The sequence below is a fragment of the Ambystoma mexicanum genome, chromosome 2p, assembly GCF_040938575.1.
Source record: "Ambystoma mexicanum isolate Mex_15411 chromosome 2p, UKY_AmexF1_1, whole genome shotgun sequence".
NCBI lineage: Eukaryota > Metazoa > Chordata > Amphibia > Caudata > Ambystomatidae > Ambystoma > Ambystoma mexicanum.
Genome location: NC_090923.1, coordinates 1,001,704,090 through 1,001,723,736, shown reverse-complemented (window position 1 = coordinate 1,001,723,736; position 19,647 = coordinate 1,001,704,090). Strand labels below are relative to the sequence as shown.

The following is a 19,647-nucleotide window of genomic DNA, read 5'->3' as shown; positions in this document are numbered from 1 at the left end:
TCAGCATGTACTTGTAGCCTGCTTCTCGCAATCTTCTCTTCACTGCACCAAAGTTCATGCGTCAGCGTTGTACCTGCAGGGTATAGTCTGGGTATGCCGTTATGTTTGCCGACGCCCTTTGTATCGTTCCTCTCTTCTGGAAATGCTCTAGAATTTTTTTCCCGGTCCCGGTAGTTCAGGATCTTGGCAATTACCAGCTATGGGGGGGGGGCTCCCGGTGGTGGCTTCCTTGTAAGGGCCCTGTGCGCCCGTTCCACCGCAAACCCGAGTCAGCGCTCCTCCGGTTGATTCTTGCAGCAGCATTGATTCGATGTACTCCGTAGGGTTGGGTCCCTCGGCTCCTTCAGGCAATCCTACGATATGTATATTGTTCCTCCGGGAGCATCCCTCCGCCTCCTCTGCCCCTACTTTCCAGGTTGCCCATGCATTGTTCCAGGACATGGAGCTTAGATTTGTGGGATGCATATGCAGCTGTATTCGGGGCCACTTCCTTCTCTAAGTCACCTGTACGTTCTGCTAGCGCTCTGACGTCTTGCCGGAGGAGATTCACCTCCTCCTGTACTGCCCCAACTTTGAGCTCCAGTGCCGCCTTCAGCTCGACCATGGCTGATTCCAGTTTGGTTTCCCATGCCACTTTCAGGTGTGCAATTGGTGTGAGTTTTCAGGGCATATGTGCCTGAATGTATGCACTTTTGGCCAGGATCAAATTCCGGATAGCAGGAGCTCACCCAGAGCCCGACTCCTCACATGGCTCTCGTAGCCACGCACCCATGGACTGGTTAACATGGAATTTTGAAATGAACTTAGGTGAAAACCTAGGATGAGTGCATAAAACCAGTTTATCCTTATGAACAGTAAAGAAAGCTTGAAATTCACTGACCCTTCTTATGGATGTAATGGCTACTAAGAAGGCAGTTTTATCAGTTAGGTGTTTGATACTAGCCTTGTGCATGGGTTCAAAGGGAGGTCCCATGAGTTTAGCAAGCACCACATTAAGGGCCCAACCTAATGGTGGGTTAGAAATTGGAGGGTGGAGTCTCTGTACCCCTTCCATAATGGCCTTGACAACAACTGGCACTTTCCACCATGACACCTTGTTATGGGAGGCAGTGTAGGCTGACAGCGCCGCCAGGTGTACCTTGAGTGAATTAAATACTAACCCTGCATCCAGTAGGTGGCGCATATAGGTGATAATATTGGATGGAGTACAATCAATTGGGTTGATTTGTTTATTCTGGCACCAAATAACAAATCTTTTCCACTTATCAAAGTAACAGTGCCTTGTGTTAGGTTTTCTTGACTCCTTTAAGATATCCATACATCTCTGGGGTAAATTGAGATGGCTGAACTCTGACTTCAGGAGCCATGCTGCCAAGTTCATCGAGTTGGGTTGAGGATGCACCGTTTGTCCTTCGTGCTGGGAGAGTAGGTTATACCAGCACGGGAGTCTGATGGGGTCGCACACCGCCAGTTTGCATAGGTGTGGAAACCATTGTCTCGCCCACATAGGAGCAACTAGGATGAGCGTCATCGATTCCCTGTGCATCTTGTTGACGACCTTCCTCATTAGAGGGGTTGGTGGAAAAGTATAGGCAAACATCCTTGAACGATTCATCCATAGAGAGTTCCCCTTGGAGCCTGGCTGGGGGAACCTGGATGCGAAGTCTGGGCATGGTCTGTTTTCGTCTGTGGCGAAAAGGTCTATAGTTTGAAAGCCCAACTGAGAGAAGAGAAGAGATCTTCTACGACTTTGTGTATTCGCCATTCATGTTCCTCTGGGAGGGGAAATCGCTGCTCAGAGCGTCCACTAGTGAATTGAGATCCTCTGGAACATGTTGGGATGACAGGTAAATGTTCTGTCTTAGTGCCCATTTCAAAATTATCTGGGCAGGCTTGGACAGATTTGGTGAACGAGAGCCCCCTTGTTTGTTTAAGTAAAACAGAGCCATTGCGCCGTCTGTGAGGATTTGCATGACAGGTTGGATAAGAGGGCTTTGAATGCCCAAAGTGCTCTGAAGACTGCCAGAAGTTCTAGCAGATTGATATGGTTCTGAGCCACTGTGTGAGACCAGAGACCCCGAGCTGTGTGGTGAAGGGAGTGTGCTCCCCACCCTGCCAGGGAAGCGTCTGTTGTGATGACGGCTTGTATCTCTGGATCGTAAAAGGGTTTCCCTTTTGTCAGATTCTCTCTTGTCCACAAGTGAAGACTTTGTGCTAGTGTTGGCGAAATGACCACTAGATCGTCCCACTGACCACCTGCTTGAGACCACTGTTTGCCAACCATTCCTGCATGGGTCACAGGCGCACGCGTGAATGGGGAACCAGGTAAATGCAAGATGCCATCATGCCTAGCAAACACATCTCTTTGCGTACCCTTATTTGGCAACCGGACTGATATTGAGGAATTTGCAGCAACAGATTTCAAATTATTTCCTCTGATGGAAAGGCCAACCCCTCTTGGGTGTTTAGGACAGCTCCTAGGAACTGTTTTGGGGTGCTTGGCAGCAGGCTTGATTTTTTCTCGTTTATTGAGAAGCCCAATAGGAAGAGGAGGTAGATTGTTCTTTGAATGTTTAACCTGCAAATTACGGGGTTTTCCCCTGTGATGAGCCAGTCATCCAGGTAAGGGTATAATGGGATTGCCTCCCTGCGTACCACCGCCAGTACCTTAGTGAATACCCTTGGAGCAGAGGTTATTCCGAAGGGCAGCACCTTGAACTGGTCGTGCTGGATGTCTATCTTGAAACGCAAGACTCTTCTGTGCGCTGGGAACATGAAAATGGGCATCTTTCATATCCAATGTTGCCATGTAATCCCCCTTTTTTAGTAGGGGATTACCTCTTGGAGTGTAGTCATGCAGAATTTTTGTGGCTTGACATACTTGTTTGCAGGGCACAAGTCTAATACTGGGCGCATCGTTAGATCTTTTTTTGGCACAAGGAAGTAGGTTGAATAAATACCCTTGTTTACCTGGTTGCCCAGGACGAGTTCTATTGCGTCCTTTGCAAGAAGAATGGCGATCTCCTCGAGGACACTCTGGACAGCACCCACCTGTCCGAAGTGATCCCTTCCCATGCGTGGGTGAAGGTGGACATGCGCAGCCCCCTACTGGGAATGTGTCACGGCCCTCAGCCCATACCCCCACTGGCAGGCCCATTGGCCAGGTGGAGTCAGGACTCGGATCGCAAATAAGGCCGGGCATCCACCTTTCAGGCCCTCTATGGGCCAGTGCTGGCGCCTTTGGCGCCAGGCTCATACCCACTGAAAGACATCTGCTCAAGGAACTACTTTATTTAGGCTTTCAGCCAACATGGAGGCATCCACATAGCTTGATTCCTAAGAACCAAGGTATGCTGTATAGTGTTTTGGGTGTGGTGGCCTAGGGACTACTTTACCTGGACTACTTTGCAGAGGCTATTTAAACCACACCCGAACAAGACAACACGCTTCGCGTTACTTTGCTACTAGCAACGTGACGCTCACTGTGTCCAGCTTTCTCACAAGCCTGGCAAAATCCGGACTTGCAGAAAGACAAAGAACATCGTTAGCAGCAGAATCCTACCTGCACTCTCCATCCTTCACTGCTCGCACCTCATGGGCAGCTCCGTTGGAACGGTTCACCGCCCGGATCGAAGCACCTGAGAAAGGAAGAAAGACCTCATTAAAGGAGGTAGGAGAGACATTACCACCACAAATTGCTTAAAGACTTACCTGGCTGGTTGCTTTTCGACCGGCATACCTCCGGAACTCCACCCGCGCTGGAACCACACCGCAACCTACAAAAAAGAGAAAACACAGGTCAGTGAAGACAAGACAGCACAAATCGCCTACTTACAGCATCATAGCACTTATTGTGCACCATCATTTACAGCCGAGGACCAGCCTACCCAGTTCACCAAGCGGATGCTCCGCGAACCTAAGGGAGATAAAAAGAGACATTATCGAACAGAGAAAAGGCATGCAAGAACAACAACACCATAAACCGCAATAAGACCTACCTGAAAGACATTACTTGTGCTGCTGTCAGTGAAGTAACTGGACCGCACACGCCCACGAAAGACAACGCGCCCCTGCCCAGAAAGCAGGACGGAGAGCCCACCAACTTCGACAACAAGGTGAGAAGAGAACCCGGAGGGGCTGAAATCACAATGGAGGTGGGGGGAAACTTACCTTGGTCGTCCAGTCGTAAACACAGTCTTAATTTCCAGGCGGAATTTCCACCGAGAACCACACCATGGAATCACTGAGAATGGCACAAGCGACCAACTGGCTGGGTGGCGTCCCTGTGGATACCAGGTGAGCGTAACAGGATGCATGGGAAGGGAAACACAGCTTCACCTCACTGTTGAGGCCCAACAAGGCTGAAACGTGTATGGGGTTGCTGTTGGTACTCTTGTTCAGAGAGGAATTGCCATAGCATTTTGGTGCTGGACTGCCCATGTGGGCGGGACAAAGACTGATATGCAAATGGATATTTCCCCATCTGTGAAAGGTACAGTGAGCAAAAAGCGTGTGCTGCCAACTCTCATCTCAGAACAGGTTATCATGCCATGTTCTTTCTGGAGAGGAGCACTTACTACCTTTTTTGAAATCTCAGAAATATATATATATATATATATATATATATATATATAAATAAATAATAAACCAGGTCCCCAGATCCACAATTGAACCGGGAAAAGAAGGTCAGCGGAATGCACTCCCAGGAACAGCAAAGATAGCTTGGATGACTCTGCAAAAAGGCTCATACGTCAAATTAAATCCAAACTGACAATCCTTTATTGTTTCAAGTCAGCATGGCAAGGAAATGTGCAGGAAAACGACGCGTTTCGCGGTCAACAGGCCGCTTGATCACATTCAATATATATATCACACAGAAATCACAGACATTAATGTGTTTCCTGCCTGTATTTGCATGTGTTGTAACATGCTTTCGACCTGCCTTGTCTTCTATGCATGAAAGGTGAAGTTATGAGAGTTCTCAGAGTGGAATGTTGTGTGAGTGCTGACTGTTCTATGCATGACAGTTGGAGAGAGACTGGCTGAGAGAGAGGGTGTGCCGCTGGATGTTCTCTACAAACCAATCATTCAGTTATTTGTATAGGCCACTGTCGCCAAAGGCATCATGGCGCTTATCACCGATACCGGACAAAGAGACCAGGAGGATCAGCTCAAAAGAAGAGACTGGTCAGGAGCTTTTGTTTGAAAGATAGGAAGCCAACCATAGTTCTTAACTGGTAAGGAAGGGAGGTCCAGAGCTTAGGGGCCCTCCCCCCCAGCCACTTCTTCCTATACCTAGACTTAGGTACACACAGAAGAACTGCATTGGAGGATCTTAAAGACCAGGTTGGGGTATAGATCTGAAGTTTCTCCTGAATAGCTAGACATCCTTTGCCACTCAGGGCCCGATGGATCAAACACATGGCTTTAATTTTTCTCTGGCTTCAATAGGCAACCAATGAAGAGATTGCCGGACCTTGGTAACTCCTGCTTCAAACGGGATAGGTTTCACCAGGTGCACTGCTGCATTTTGAAGTACTTGCAGTCACTGGGTGAGATACACTGGTTGTGCTAGATAAATAGCATTGCAATAGTAAATGCTGCCATTAAGGCATGCTGCTAGTATCTGTTTGCGAAAGATTTCGGGCACAAAAGGGAGGACCTTCTTCAATTGCTTAAGTTTAAGGAAACCTAGCCCGCATACAGTGTTGACCTGGACCTCCCTAGACAAAGTTTCCGATATTTTTACACCCAGGTTAAGAACCACTCTGGCAGGTTGTGGCAAAGGACCAAGCGATAATGGCTAGAAATAGTCAGTCCATCCCTTAGCTGCCTCAAGAGGGCCGATGATTAGGGCCGATGATTAGGACCTCTGTCTTCCCGCCATTTAATTTAAGCCAATTTCCTCCATCCAGCCCAGGACAGAATCCTGGCATTTTTTTTTTTACTTTTGTTCACATCACCCTGTTTAGGATCCAGTGTGAACAAACTCTGGGTGTCATCAGCATAAGAGAACACCATGAACCCAAACGAGTGAATAAGTGCCCTCGGTGGCCTGATCTATAAATGAAAATGTAAGAGTAACAAGGCAGAGCCCTGTGGAAACCCACAAGTAACTATCCCTATCGAGCGCCTTCGTGGCAAAGAGAAACTGTTTGCGAGCGTGAACTCAGAAAAGCACGAAACCAATCCAGAACCGCCCCCGTGAACCCTGCTTCTTGTAACCTGGATATCAGAATCCCATGATCAAACGTGTTGAAGGCGGCCGACAGGTTCAGTAAAATAAGGCCTGCCGAGCCCCCCTTGTCTCCGAACATGGTAAGGTCATCAAGTACTAATAACAGGACCGATTTGGTCCCCATCAATGGGCAAAAGCCTATTTGGCAGCTATCAAGGATGTTCTGTCCTTCAAAAAAGGCCCGTAATTGCGGCGTAACCACTGCTTCGAATACCTTCCATAAGGAAGGGAAGCTGTGAAATGGGGCAGTAATTTGCCAGGACTGAAGCATCAAGGGATGGCTTCTTCAGTAGCAGTATTTTATTTTTTAATTAGCATTTGGTTTTACAATTAAAAACCTTAAGCTTTTATCATAAAAAGAAAACAGATAACAGAAAAAATACAAAAGTAAGATAAAAATAATAAAATGCCAAATTTTACAATTTTGCAATTTGACTTGGAAGCAAGATAATCAAACGTATGTGTTGTTGTGAATATGTACATTTAAGCAAGCTTAGCTGAAGCGTGTGGTCATTGTGAAAGACCAAAACATGAAATGCCAATCTCTTGACGCCTCTCATTTTTTTAACAATGTCAGATTTGGAATTTAAAGCAAGCGATCTGGGGCACAATTATTAATTTTTCATTTAATTTAATAGACTTTTCCTGTATACTTGAGAACACTTCTTTCAGATAATCTAAAAGGGCTGGTGTCAAAGAGATTCTTTCCCCTTATAACAACAATGACCACCATTCCTCAATTGATCTCGTCCTGTATTGTGCACAATATTTGCCCAGCCATCGACTTCTTTCTTGTATAAGTTCTGGACAATGCATAGTGAAATGGAATAGAGTCTCTCTCTCTCTGGCTTTTACAAAGCCGACATCTATAGTGTCTCTGTTATGACTTTTCTTGCTTCCAATAGTTCTTTTGTAGGCATCAAGTTTATACAAAATCTCATGAATTCCATTCTACGTTGGTAGAATGTGAATCTTTTCAGGTATTGACACGGATTCCCTCTTGCTCTATGTGCAAGATCTTTCTGACCATAAAGTTTTAAACTTCGAACCTTCTCTCTGTTCAAGATCCCATCCTGATCAAAAACTTTTCTTTTAGCTTTGCCGGGACATGTCCTCAGCAATTCCTCTGTCACGCTCGATTCTTCCAAGATGTTTAGACATGATGATCTCCAATTTTTAAGCACTTTGTTCGAATCGTCGGACAGAGCTTTCTTCAAAGCTTTAGCCCCTCCTTCCAAATCGCCCAATAGGCATTTTCAAAAGAAGGCCAATGCTTCCACTGCACAGATGCATGAAGTGAAGTTAGCCACATCTCTTCTCGTATTAGAGCAATGGGAGTAGCTGTTGGAAGTATCAGCACCTGTCTCCAAAACAATCATAATTTCGGCCATAGCTCTTTAGAAATGAGAGTTGTAGATTCTGACCCATAAGTAATTACCGGGATGGCTTTCATTTTTATAAATGTCGATTAAAGGCTGCAGCGTGAATTTGCAGTATTTTTTTATAATTATTTTTCCTTGTGGGGTCGTCAGATTTCTCATTTTCAATTTTAGCCTCAATACTTGGGGTGCTTCTATTATGCTGTTAATGCATACGCCCCAAGTAGATCAGGCTAGTCACTTCTGGGATTTTCTCTCTTTTTAAGTGCTACACTTGTTTTGTAGATGAATTGTGCATTTTCCACACATCTTCTTGCTGCGCCACAATTATGTATGAACAAAGTTCCACAATCACATGTGTTGGTGATCCAATTAGTTTTGTTTATTCAGCATTATTTATATATGCATGTTTGTAGAGATGTTGAGATAGTACTGGGATAAATCCCATCTGCTGAAAATGTTTGTTTCTTGCAGCTCGCGTCATGTGTACATATAGCAGACGCCCAACTGCTTCCCCTGTAAGTCTCGGAGGGAACATTCGGATATTGTCAAAGGCATTTGGAAAATCTGAAATAAACTGATTAAACATATTCAGCGCCAATGTGCACCCTTATTTGAGGCCTATTGTTCTAATTGGACTTGTGAGGCGGCCTTTTTTAACCAATTTTACCTTTATGCTGGTGTTTATATGCAGTACCATCAATACTTCTCTCAAATCGTTGGGACAGTTCCAGATCTTCCATTTTCCCCACAATTTGGTTCTTTCCATAAGGTCAAATGCTTTGGCTAGGTCGATTGATGACAGATAAACCCTGCTCCCAGGCTTGGCTTTTGTAACAGCTTTAATATGGTTGAATATGAAAAGATTTAAAGCTGTACCTATGCCCTTCTCAAAACCGGCCTGCCATTTATCATAATGACCTGAACTCTTAAGTATTGACCTCCCTAAGAATTAAGGCTCCAAAAATCTTCCCCATAACATCAAGAAGAGCAACCGGTCTATAGTTTGCTGGTTCCGCCCCATCACCTTTCTTGAAGATGGGTACAATTATTGAGGACGTCCATGTTGGAGGAATCAATTTTGTTTTTTTATTTCATTAAACCGGTCGAACATCACATTGGTCCATCCGTCCGGGTCCATCCGTCCGGGTCCTCTTTAAGTCTACAATTAGTCAGGCCATCAGGACCTGGCACCCTTGAATTGTTAGCAGCTAGGATCAATGCTTTGATGTCATCACTTTTTTTTTTTTAATCAAAAAGGACCACACTGTGTTGGATAGTTGTTGGGCCTTTTCCATCGCCTGGTCTGATTTGAACAGTATTTGAAAATGTTCTCTACATCATTCTGCTGACACTCAATTAGAAACTAAGGAGCTTTGAGGATCTTTTAGACATGTATTACTCTCCATATACCCATAGTATTTTTCGTGCTAATCAGTCTAAGCATCTCCACAGCACCACGCTAGTCAAAAAGCCTTCTGTGGCTTTTTAACCAATTTTTATACTGTTATTTTAATTATCAGCAATCCCTTTGAATCTTTCTTTGCCCGGAGCAACTCAGCTTTCAGAATCATCTTTTTTTCTCAGTTTCCCTATATCAAACACATGCTTTTCCTTAAAACCGCCCTTTGAGGTTCCAGTGCTCATAGCCATGAATGTCTCAAGGCTTGAGTCGAATACAGTGGTTTCCTTTGCTCCGTAACTGATTTGGATTCTATTACGTCCTTGCTCATCATAAAGATCGATATTATCCCCCATCAAATTAGTGTGACCAGTTACAGATGGACAGTTAAAATGTCATAATCACTTCTGTCCGATTCCTTTATCTTCAAATCTGTTAAGTTTGCATACAGTTTATCAGAAGCAAACAGATTATCAAGGGTTTGTCGTGCTTTCCCTCTTCTCCAGGTAAATCTGAGGCATATACCCCTGTATGGACCCATTATCCATATTGATGTTTCTCTCTTCCATTTGCTCTCTACATAGAAGGCCACTCAATACTTGTGGAGTTGAGTTTATGCAACGGTTTGTAATAGTACCATTGGTGTCAAAGCAATGAATATTCAAATCGCCACATATAAGAATCTCAAAATCAGCTCTTAATTCGATAGCCTCGTCCATGGTCGTTGATACAATGTTCAAACACTCTTTTTCTCCACAGAATTCCAGTATAAATTTAAGAGTAAGAGGGACCTGATTTGGTTCGAATTTTCAGTCTTGATTTCAATCAGGAGGGCTTGGACCAAGGGTGATAGACAGTATTCATTAGTCACCTTGATTTTGATGTTTTTTTTTTTTTTTAAACCATTAATAATCCCGCAGTCGGGAGCCCACTTATCCCCTTCACTGCGGGATGAATATAAACGTCATATCCCTCCAGTAATGGGTTTTCCCTCAGCCAGGTCTCCTGTAGGCATATTATCCCAAAGTTTCAAAGTGTAATTCACCCAGACAGAACAAAATGGGCAAAGCAGCGCATATTTCATTAAGCTAATAATATATTTGTGCTCCGTTTTAAACCCTGCCCTGCTTCTTCATTTATTACTGGCTATGAAATAGTTTTTTGTTCGCCAGAGCTCCAGCCAAACATGTCCAGTTTTCCTCAATACCCCTCATTTCCTCTAGTACTCTCCTTCCTGATGAGGCGTTGAAACTTCTGTTTTTCACTGTTACTTGCAAGAAACTGTCATCATAAACTCCATCCCCACTTTCATTGATGTTACGATGGACTTCGACGTCTGGTACTTGGTGTCTATCTCTCCTTTGTTGTCGGCGATTACCTTTTTACTTCTTCCCCTTGCTTCTCCTCTATTGGTTTGTCATTGTCATACAGTCTAAATCCCATAGTGAGCAGGTTTTCTGCTGCTTTCAAGATCTGGTTTTTCTTTTCCTTGGAAGCGACATAGATTACTTTCTCCAGTCTTTCATCCTCTGGAAATTCAATTAAATGAAGATCTGTAGTTTCGATGTTCTTTAGTGATGGGATACAGTGCAACAATCACAGTTTATTGGTGCAGTTCAGCACCAAAGCATCTTTTATCAGCATCACCAAAGCCTCTTAATTTATTAGGAATTTGACCCCAAGTCAGAGACGAGTCCACCACTGCGGCCAAAGTCTCATTAAAAAAAAACCTCAGGTGCTAGTTTTAGTAAATGCAGGCAGATGTCGTCAAGAGGAAATGCAGACTTTAATTCCTGCAACTGTCTTGCTCATTTCCTCCTTGTTTATTAATACAAAGGTCGAGAAAAATGCAGCCATGTTAGCTACAAAAGGGAGATGCCACTAACCCACTTTCGGAGATCCTATCGTTACTGTGTTCAATATTCCCTTTTTCTGTAACCTCCTTCCTAATCCCTTTAATTTTACTAGTAAAGAATTACGAAAGACCATCACACAATGATTGTGAACTAGCTGAGTCAATGCTCGTAGCTAGCTTCGTCAGATTCTTTATTATTTCAAAAAGCTTTTTGGGAGTATTGACCACTGATTGAATAGAATCAACAAAATAGAGAGATTTGGCTGCTTTTAAAGCCTCATGATAAGCTGTATGTTGTTGCTTATAGTCTTTGCACAGCTGGACCTCATAGCGTTTTCTTCACTTCCGCTCTGCCTGTAGGATCATAAATTGTAAGAGGCGTAGTTCTGGAATTTACCAGGGGGCACATTATAGGGGGGATTTTGACATAATCTGAAATGGTGCCATTTCGTCTGCCACTGCCTCCATAGCATTAGTCAGCGTAGCTATGTCGGAGGCCCTGGAACCGGACTCCGATAGGTCCCTTGGAAAGCTGCTGGGCAACTTTAGAAAAGACTAGTGTTAGAAAAGAGGTGGGGTCCGCTCTCAGCCAGTTACGTCTCTTGGTTGGTGTCTACGAATAGAGGTTTTTTTTTATATTGCCCAACTGTCTGAATCATAAAAGGAACAATGTAATGGTCGGACTAAGTAAGTGGAAGACTTGGAGAGACCTTCACGAGCGAAGGGGAGGCAAGTATGAGGTCCAGAGTATGACCTTTAACATGAGTGGGGCCCATTACCTGTTGTGTTAGCTGAAGTTGCTTCATGGCTTTAAGGAAACCCTCATTTACTTGTGCTGGTGTGAACCTCTGCCCATAAATTGAAATCTCCCAATACAATTACATTTTTGTATTGCAAAGCTAGATTAGATGCATCATTCACAAAGACTGTAGCGAATGTGGCAGAATTGGTGGATGGGGGGGCGGTATCTCAAACTAATGGCATTACCCAATTGGAATTTACTACAATTCTCACAACTAGGTGCTCCAACTATGCCTCCAGTGAACTGGGTAGCAGTGAGCATTCATATTGTGCATTATAAATCAATGCTACCCCCTGTGCTTTGCCCCTCAGTCTACCTGGAGTGTAGCGTATCCTGGAAGTAATGACTGTATGACATCCACACCTGTTGAGTTAGAAAACCAAGTTTCCATGACAAACACCAAATCCAGACAGTGGAGTTCCTACAGAGAGTACATCTCCATTTTATGGGCCACCAGGCATCGTGCGATGATCAGACATGCATATAGGAGGACTCCCGCACCCAGATGGCACTTTACCCTGCATCTGCCGTCAGCCTGCTGGAAACCACATTTGCGGCAGCACCAAAGCCAGAATCTCCCCGCGACTGTCCGTCTTGCTGTTAGCCTGCTGTGCCCACAGCACAGAATCTGCCCGGGCGAGCATAGACGGGCCGGACATTGGCCTGCGCTCCCGGCGTGATCGCTTAAATTGATTGGCCACAGAATTGTATACACCAACCCCCAAGGAGACTGGAGTTAGTGAATGAAAGCAAGGAAACACGTGCGTGCTGCAATGCGTGTGTGTGAAATCAAAGACAGCTGGGAGATGTAGTCCCGGGCCTGAGCACCGGTCTCCCCAAGTCCAGGCACACTTGGAAACGCAAAAAGCGATATACAAGGAAATAAAAATCTTACCTTTAAGTGTGGGAATACAAATTATTACAATGATTTCTTCAATGAACCACGATATCCAGTCAGCCGCCCGGCACAGTAACGCCTGAAAGGAAAATAAAAGTACTACGTTTTTTTAAAAAACGAACAGAATAGAAAGTAGAAGGTAAAAACAAAACAAACCGACACTCTCCAGCGTGCCCCCGCCATATCACGGTGTCCGTCGCCTTCAGCAAAGAACTGGGCTAATAAGCCCTAGAAGTGACCAACCCCCAAGGAGACTGGAATTGGTGAATGAAAGAGTAAAGACTCGTGTGCTGCAATGTGTGTGTATTAAATCAAAGACAGCTGGGAGATGTAGTCCTCTGCCAGAGCACCGGTCTCCTACTTTACCTGAATCTTTTGTCCGGTTACCTTTTAGTGTTGATCTGTCCTGCACTCTATCCAATAAAGAAGAGTTCCTATTGTACCTGTTCCTCCTGGTCATCTCTGGGAAAAGACACCATGCAACACGTGTTCCCACGCTGTCAGTCTGGCTTTGCTGATCAAGGCATGCGTTCCCATGATGTTGGTCTGGCTTTGCTGACCAAGGCCACGAAGACTGGCCAAATTAAAAATGCAATTAACGGAGCAGACTCTTATGTAGGCAGGGCTGTAACTTGTGCAGGGCATCTTGCCAAATACCTTCAATTCACCCTCAGTTTTCTGCATTGGATTTATATTGTGCAGCACCGTAAACTGCAGATCAGCACTGATTTGAGGGGGGGCGGGAAGAGGTTAGAAGTGATTGTGAGGTTTTGCTCGGGCCCTCACACCGAACTCGGGACATAATACGCGGGAGCCAGGCTTGCTGCTAACGGGTCTTTATTCAACACTGGCAGGAACTGCCGAACTTCCCCCTCGTCCCCCCTCCTTATCCCAAACGTCACTTCCATTCCAGGGACGATACGACTGCAACGGCGGTCGGCCCACACAACGATGTGGGCTGGCTGCAAGCCCTGCGAGACAATCTGACATCTCCCTTCTTTTTAACAAGCAAGGTACTTGCCTCTCCTCACTCCATCTCTTCGATCAGTCTGTGAGGTTTGATGCAGCTTCTTTGTGGTCAAGCACGAATGCTCGGTGTCCTCTCTGTCTGTCCTGGTGACACCTGAGTGTCTTCACTTTCAGAGATCTCCCAATCTCCTACGTAGGGGTTGTCTTGGCCACGGTCATCATCGCTGTATCTTCCCACTTGCTCGTGCTCAGCGTCGCTCCTTTTGGCCTCTAAGTGCGATACATTCCGAGTGACAGAGGATTGGTCAGTTCTCTGAGCCGTGATCAGTCCCTTTTCTCTGTGTCACCGTCAGAGGGTCTCGTGCGAACGTGGCGTCCTCCTTTCTTTGTTTGGGTTGCCTCATCCACACTTGTTCTCCGGGCTCAATGTTCGACTCCTGAGCTTTCCTCTTGTGGTCCGCGGTCTCTTTCATTTTGGCTTTTGCTGCTTCATCCTCGTCCCTGGCTTCCTGTTCAAGTGGCGTTGTTTCAGCCGAATGTGTGTCTTCCGGCAGTCGCGTCTGGACCGGTCTTCGGAACATCAGATCAGCTTGGCATATGCCCGTCGTGCTATGGGGTGTGTGTCGATAATCCCTAAGGAATTGATAGAGTGCTTGTTCGAACGGTTTGTTGAGTATGGCCGCTATCTGTAATGTTCTTTTGATGTTGGTCATGAATCTCTCGACCATGCCATTTGCTTGTGGCCACCGTGGTGTTATTCTCCGGTGCTGGAATCCCATGTATCTCGAGAAGTTTTCGAAGTCCTTGCTCATGAATGGCGCTCTGTTATCAGACTTGATGATCCTGGGTATGCCATATGTAGACGGCATGCGGTCCAGTGCTGGGATGACACTTGAGGCAGCGGTGCTGTCCACGATTTGTGCTTCTGGAAATCTTGAGTGTTCATCTATGAGCACCAGCACGTATGTGCCATCTCTCAGGGGTCCAAAGAAGTCCACCGCCAATTACTCCCATACATGTCTTGGCATTGGTGACATGTGAGTTAAATATTTGAGCTTTCACTGTTAGTGCTAAATTAGCAACCTAAAGCAATCCGTTTACCACCTTTAGCTGTCTAACCTATGCCTCATCCTAATACAACATAAAAAGTGAATCACAAAGTAAAACCATTTCAAACTCCATGGTGATTTTAGGTGTACAGATTAAGCAGTTGTTTATTATCACTAGGGATTCAAAATTCTACTCAGCATGCTCCTAAACAGATTACATTTGAAAATGCAACTGCAAAGTTAAAGTGCTTGTGTCAACATTTGTTTTGAAAAAAATAAAATAAAAATAAAAAGTAAAAAAAAAAAAAACAATGTTAGTAAAGAAATAAAAATGAATGCCGATTGTTAGGGAGAATTCTCTGTTAAGGCTAATTTCCCAAACCTAATGAGTCCCCCAGCAGCTTTGCTGGATTTTTGGGGTTTATTTTTTTCTCCTGCTAAGAGTGAGACTCTTTCTCCCACTCTTAGACATGATTTGAGATATCCTTTGACTTTGTAATGTGTTTTATGGGCTATGGGGTCTTTTACTCCATAGGGTCTCATGTGGTTTTTGGTAAGTGTGTTACACAGCACCCTCAGTGCAATAACACAGGGGTGTCATAGTGACCCCCAAACATAGACTCCATACCCTGGGACCGACTACCGTCTCCCAGGGCATGTAAAGTCACCATTGACTTTACTAGTCTTAAATTGTGAACAGAACCAGTACAAACCATCATATTATGGAAGTATTGGTAGGGGTAATTAGATTGCCTCTGGGTCTTTTTTTTTTCGAGGGGGCAGTGTGCAATCCCCCCCTCGTCGAGTTTCTGGCTGGTGGCAGTGGTTACCACGCGAAATATTCCAACGGAATATTTCCTATGGGATTTTCACATTCATTTTACTTTATTTTGGTGCAATGTTAAAGATACCGCTGGGTTATTCATTTAATATTTATTTTCCCCGGTTGGGTCTTTTTGCCAGGACTCGGTTTTAAAATGGCGCTTGTGTTCGCCTCTGTAACTCCAACCCAAGTCAAGCCCTTTGTTCCACTTTTTGGCGGGCTTCTCCACAGAAGCCTCCAAAAGTGGTGCCACTCTGTCTGGGTCTACAGGATGTGTGGGAGGGGGGGTTTAGGCACCCTGGACTGAGTTGCCTCGGCAACCCAAGTCACACTCTTGTGTGATTGGCCCAGTGGTGAGCCGCCCGGCTCACCACTTAGCATGTTTGAGTGACAGCTAGGACTGATGAATGGGGGTTTTCTGCATAAAAGCAGGGCTTTGGGGACTGGAACTTGAGAAGTCGCCACATGACCAAAGAATCCGAAGAGGGAGAAGCTGAGCCAACCTGCAACGACAACACCACCGGTGGAGCCCTGCTGAACCGTCTCACCACTTCCCAACGACAGAGAAGATCTTCATCCCGGAGAGTCTTCTTCCTCTGAACTGGTGGGGATAACCAGTTCGCCCTCTTTTAGCCTTCCTGGATCGTCTCGTGGTCGAATCGCCCATGCCAAGCACCCCGGCGGCCGGATAACCATGCTTCACCACTACCACGAATAAAAGGGTAGTACCTTTTAACCGGGAAACTCCGCAGCTGGTCTCTTCCCAGGCAGTGCAAAGACCTCCAGCTTTCCTCCACGTCGAGATCTTCTCTTCCCCTGGACGAAGCACCGACTTGCACCCGCTGCCTGGAACAACTGCCTCCGCTGGAGCTTTCGCACCATTTCAGGTACTGAGTCCCGCCTGGTCTCCCTTGCAACAGACTGTTCAAGGTGTCCCGTAAATCCTTGACTTTCTATCCTAGGGTGACTTGGGACCTCCTAACTAACTTTTCCTGACTTGATCAAAACCTTTTTGAACTCTTTGCAAAGACTCTTTAAAAGTACTATTCAACTGTGTGATCTTGGACACATTCCGCCTTGCTCTCTCCAAGAGTGGGCCTGGCCTATGACTTTCTTGCTCCTCAGTAGACTCTGCCTTTTCTGACTTGCTCTGGTTCTCTTAAAGAGTTGGTATTGTGTATGTTCCTAATTCTGCCTTTTTCCCCTCCCTTTTCAATTAACTTATTGGAGTGCCATCTTAGGTTAAGTGCTCACCTCTGTCTGAAAATAAGTGGTGTTTTAACTAAGACTTGTTCAATAAGTGATCAGGGATGTATATATATTAATAGGGACTGTGTTTGAACTTGCTTGCCATATTAGTGTTAGTGTATTTTACAAAGTGTGTTTTTAAATACATCATTATATACTTTTATACCCAAGCTCTGGTCAGTGTTTGCTTGTGCTACTGTATTTTGGTACCTACCTTGTATACTCTATATACTGTCTAACTCTTCTTGAGAGAAGTCTGGCTGCTCAGCCACAGCTACCAGGTAAATCTGGGTGGTACAGACCGCTACCAATTGGGTTTACTGCCAACACCTGTAGTCTTAAGCCTTTTGCAGTGGTCCCGGAGGGAACTGCACAGGTTTCTGCCTAACACTGATAAATACAGATAGAGAGCAAACAATACATATGCATAAAACCAGGAGCATTCATTATAATATATTTACATATATAACGAAATGTGCAAACTAAAATGTGTTCAACTATTTGACACTCTCCTCAAAGCCTAAAATAAAAAAAAATAAAAAATACAGTAGTATTAAAAAATAAATGTCACGAGTCTCAGATACTGAATTCCATGGGCTGTCTCTCAACGCTATAGAGCCTTTAATACAAGCACCTTAACTTGTAATTGCTACGGTGTACAACCTAGCAACTTCTCAAGCACATTGCAAGCTTGCTTTCCAAAGTTTAATGGTGAATATTTTAAAGAAAATCAAAGCTGTACTGTCAGATCTGTTAATTGGATAGCTGAATGGGAAACTGGAAAGGAGTGCCTTTGCTTATGAAGAATTGGATGATGCTGGACTCCATTCTGATGGGGACGATAAGGGTGGCTGTAGAGAGCACATGTTCGCCTTTATTGCATGCCTTACCTGCATTTTTTAAACTTTTCCATAGTGGTGGAAATAAAAAAGGAAGACGGAAACATTTGGAGGCTCAGAAATACTGCAGTCCTTTTGTATTCAGCACGTTCCTGGTCTTTTTGATGGGTCGATAATGACCTTTCCACTGGTGGTGGCTACATTAAAGGTTTTAAAATCGTTTACCAATGTACCACAGGTATCAGCTGTGAGGGGGTGACGCACAGGTGGCAACAGTGGGTGAGAGAAACTGGCGAAAATGACGACCAAAGAGCATTAAAAAACGCTTTAAAGCAAAACAAGCAGTATTTCACGTTAAAGAGCTTCCCTTACTCATACACAATGGCTGCTGCTGTAACAGATCTACAGGAGAGCTACTGGTTATGCATAACAGAGAAGCTGAATACAAGAGGTCCCCTCTGGTATGACCCTTCATTAGCTCCGGCACCAGCCAGACCCTAAAACAAAAGAATCCCATGAAATAATCACAAAAACAATCAGCACCAATTATCACTCACCGTTTACATAATCTGCCATGCGCAATGAAGCGGGAGGGGAAATGCGCCTATTATTTCTTGGTAATCTTAATTATTAGTCCTACTCATCACAGTGCTTACCTGTCCTGCCTCCATTTGAGGAACTTTTTTTGGAGGGATAAGGCTTCTACTTTCCCACCATCTCTTAGTTACCAATTTCCCAAGCCGAATCATGGGACCGTCCACACGCAGAGCGGCAGAGAAGGGTAGTCAGTACAGTGACGAGGAAGATTAGGATTAATGAAAATGACTGGTAAGTAATCCGGGTACTACCTCCTCATCACTCTTACTCATTCCAGTACTTACTGATGAGGTTTAACAAAGCAGAAATATGTGGAAAGGTGCCAACAAGACACATAACAATGCTTCAGCATCCCATCACCACTTTATTACCACACAAAGTAATTCAAACCATGCCAACAGAAGGCACACAAACTCCAAAAGTACCCATTCCAGGGTTATTCAGGTTCAGTTTAGAATGCCGAATAAACCTGTTCTGATCAGCCGAAGTGGCTGCCCTACAGATATCCTGCACAGAAACCCAGTGTGTGGCCAGGATACAACCACTCCTCTAGAACAACTACCAGGCACGACCATGCTAGACCAAAAAAAAAAAAAATCACAGACTGTCAGTCGCGCTAAAACCCTCAGTTCTAGAAAGATACTCCAACACCGTTCCTCTCTGATCAATAGAGTGCTATACCTTTTCTTCCGGGGTTCTAGGATCCTGAAAGAAAGCAGGGAGAACCAGATATTGAGAAGTGTTACAGTTGGATACCACTTTTGGGAGAAATTTAGGGTCAGAAGACTACACCCTTTGGGAGTACTTGAAGAAAGGGACGCCGACATAGATGACCGAATTCCTGCAACCTCCAACATGATGTGATAGCAATTAAGAAAGCAGTTTTAAGAGTGCAGTGCTAAAGCGGAAGCATACCAGTGGGCTCAAAGGGAGGACCTTGGAGAAAGGTTAGCACCAAGGAGGTAAACCCTTATAGGAGGGATAGGGTAGAGCCAAAACTCTTAAGGAACATTCCCACCAATGTTGCAGTTTGCCCTCCTTGCCCCTTTGAGAGCCTTAAGGGCTCCCCACTGCGCGCCGGCAGTGGACACAAGCAGCACTTCATCAAACCCATCTTTAAGGAACAGAAGCACAGCTGGCAACGCACTTAAGAAAATTCCCCCAATGCCCCTCATAGTATTTCAAAGTAGACAGGCGCGCATTTGAGAAGTGCTGTCGGCTGTGGAGGAGACCGAATGCCCGTTTTTCTTGGGCTCAGGAATATTGCTTAAACCTTGGGTAAAGACTCCTAAAAGGAAGAGACTTTCAGTTAACCTCTCTATTACACTAAAAGAAGTGTTATTTATAGAATATCTAATTTTACCCATTTACAGAGGTACGATTGTAAGCTCCGCCCCTTTCCCCCACAATCCTCAAAAAGAACGAGCCGCGCGCCTTTGCGAAGTGCTGTCGGCTGTCTGAGGGTGGTGGGCTAAAATAACCTTTTCTCTTTTTTCTTTAGATTTCCTGATATTTCTGAAACACTAAATATTGATTGTATGCTCTTTT

The 19,647-nt window shown here is 44.9% G+C and overlaps 1 protein-coding gene across 1 annotated transcript in view; it reads right to left on the bottom strand.

The window, feature by feature from the left end:
- Nucleotides 1-11,680, bottom strand: part of LOC138567828 (uncharacterized) — a 40,598-nt gene extending 28,918 nt beyond the window's left edge. The window contains exons 1-4 of the mRNA XM_069646325.1: nucleotides 11,654-11,680; nucleotides 10,398-10,588; nucleotides 3,712-3,776; nucleotides 3,563-3,638 (exon numbers count right to left, since the gene is read on the bottom strand). Of these exons, the coding sequence (XP_069502426.1) occupies nucleotides 3,563-3,638; nucleotides 3,712-3,776; nucleotides 10,398-10,588; nucleotides 11,654-11,680 (359 nt within the window). The remainder of the gene's footprint in view (nucleotides 1-3,562; nucleotides 3,639-3,711; nucleotides 3,777-10,397; nucleotides 10,589-11,653) is intronic.
- Nucleotides 11,681-19,647: the final 7,967 nt, after the last annotated feature.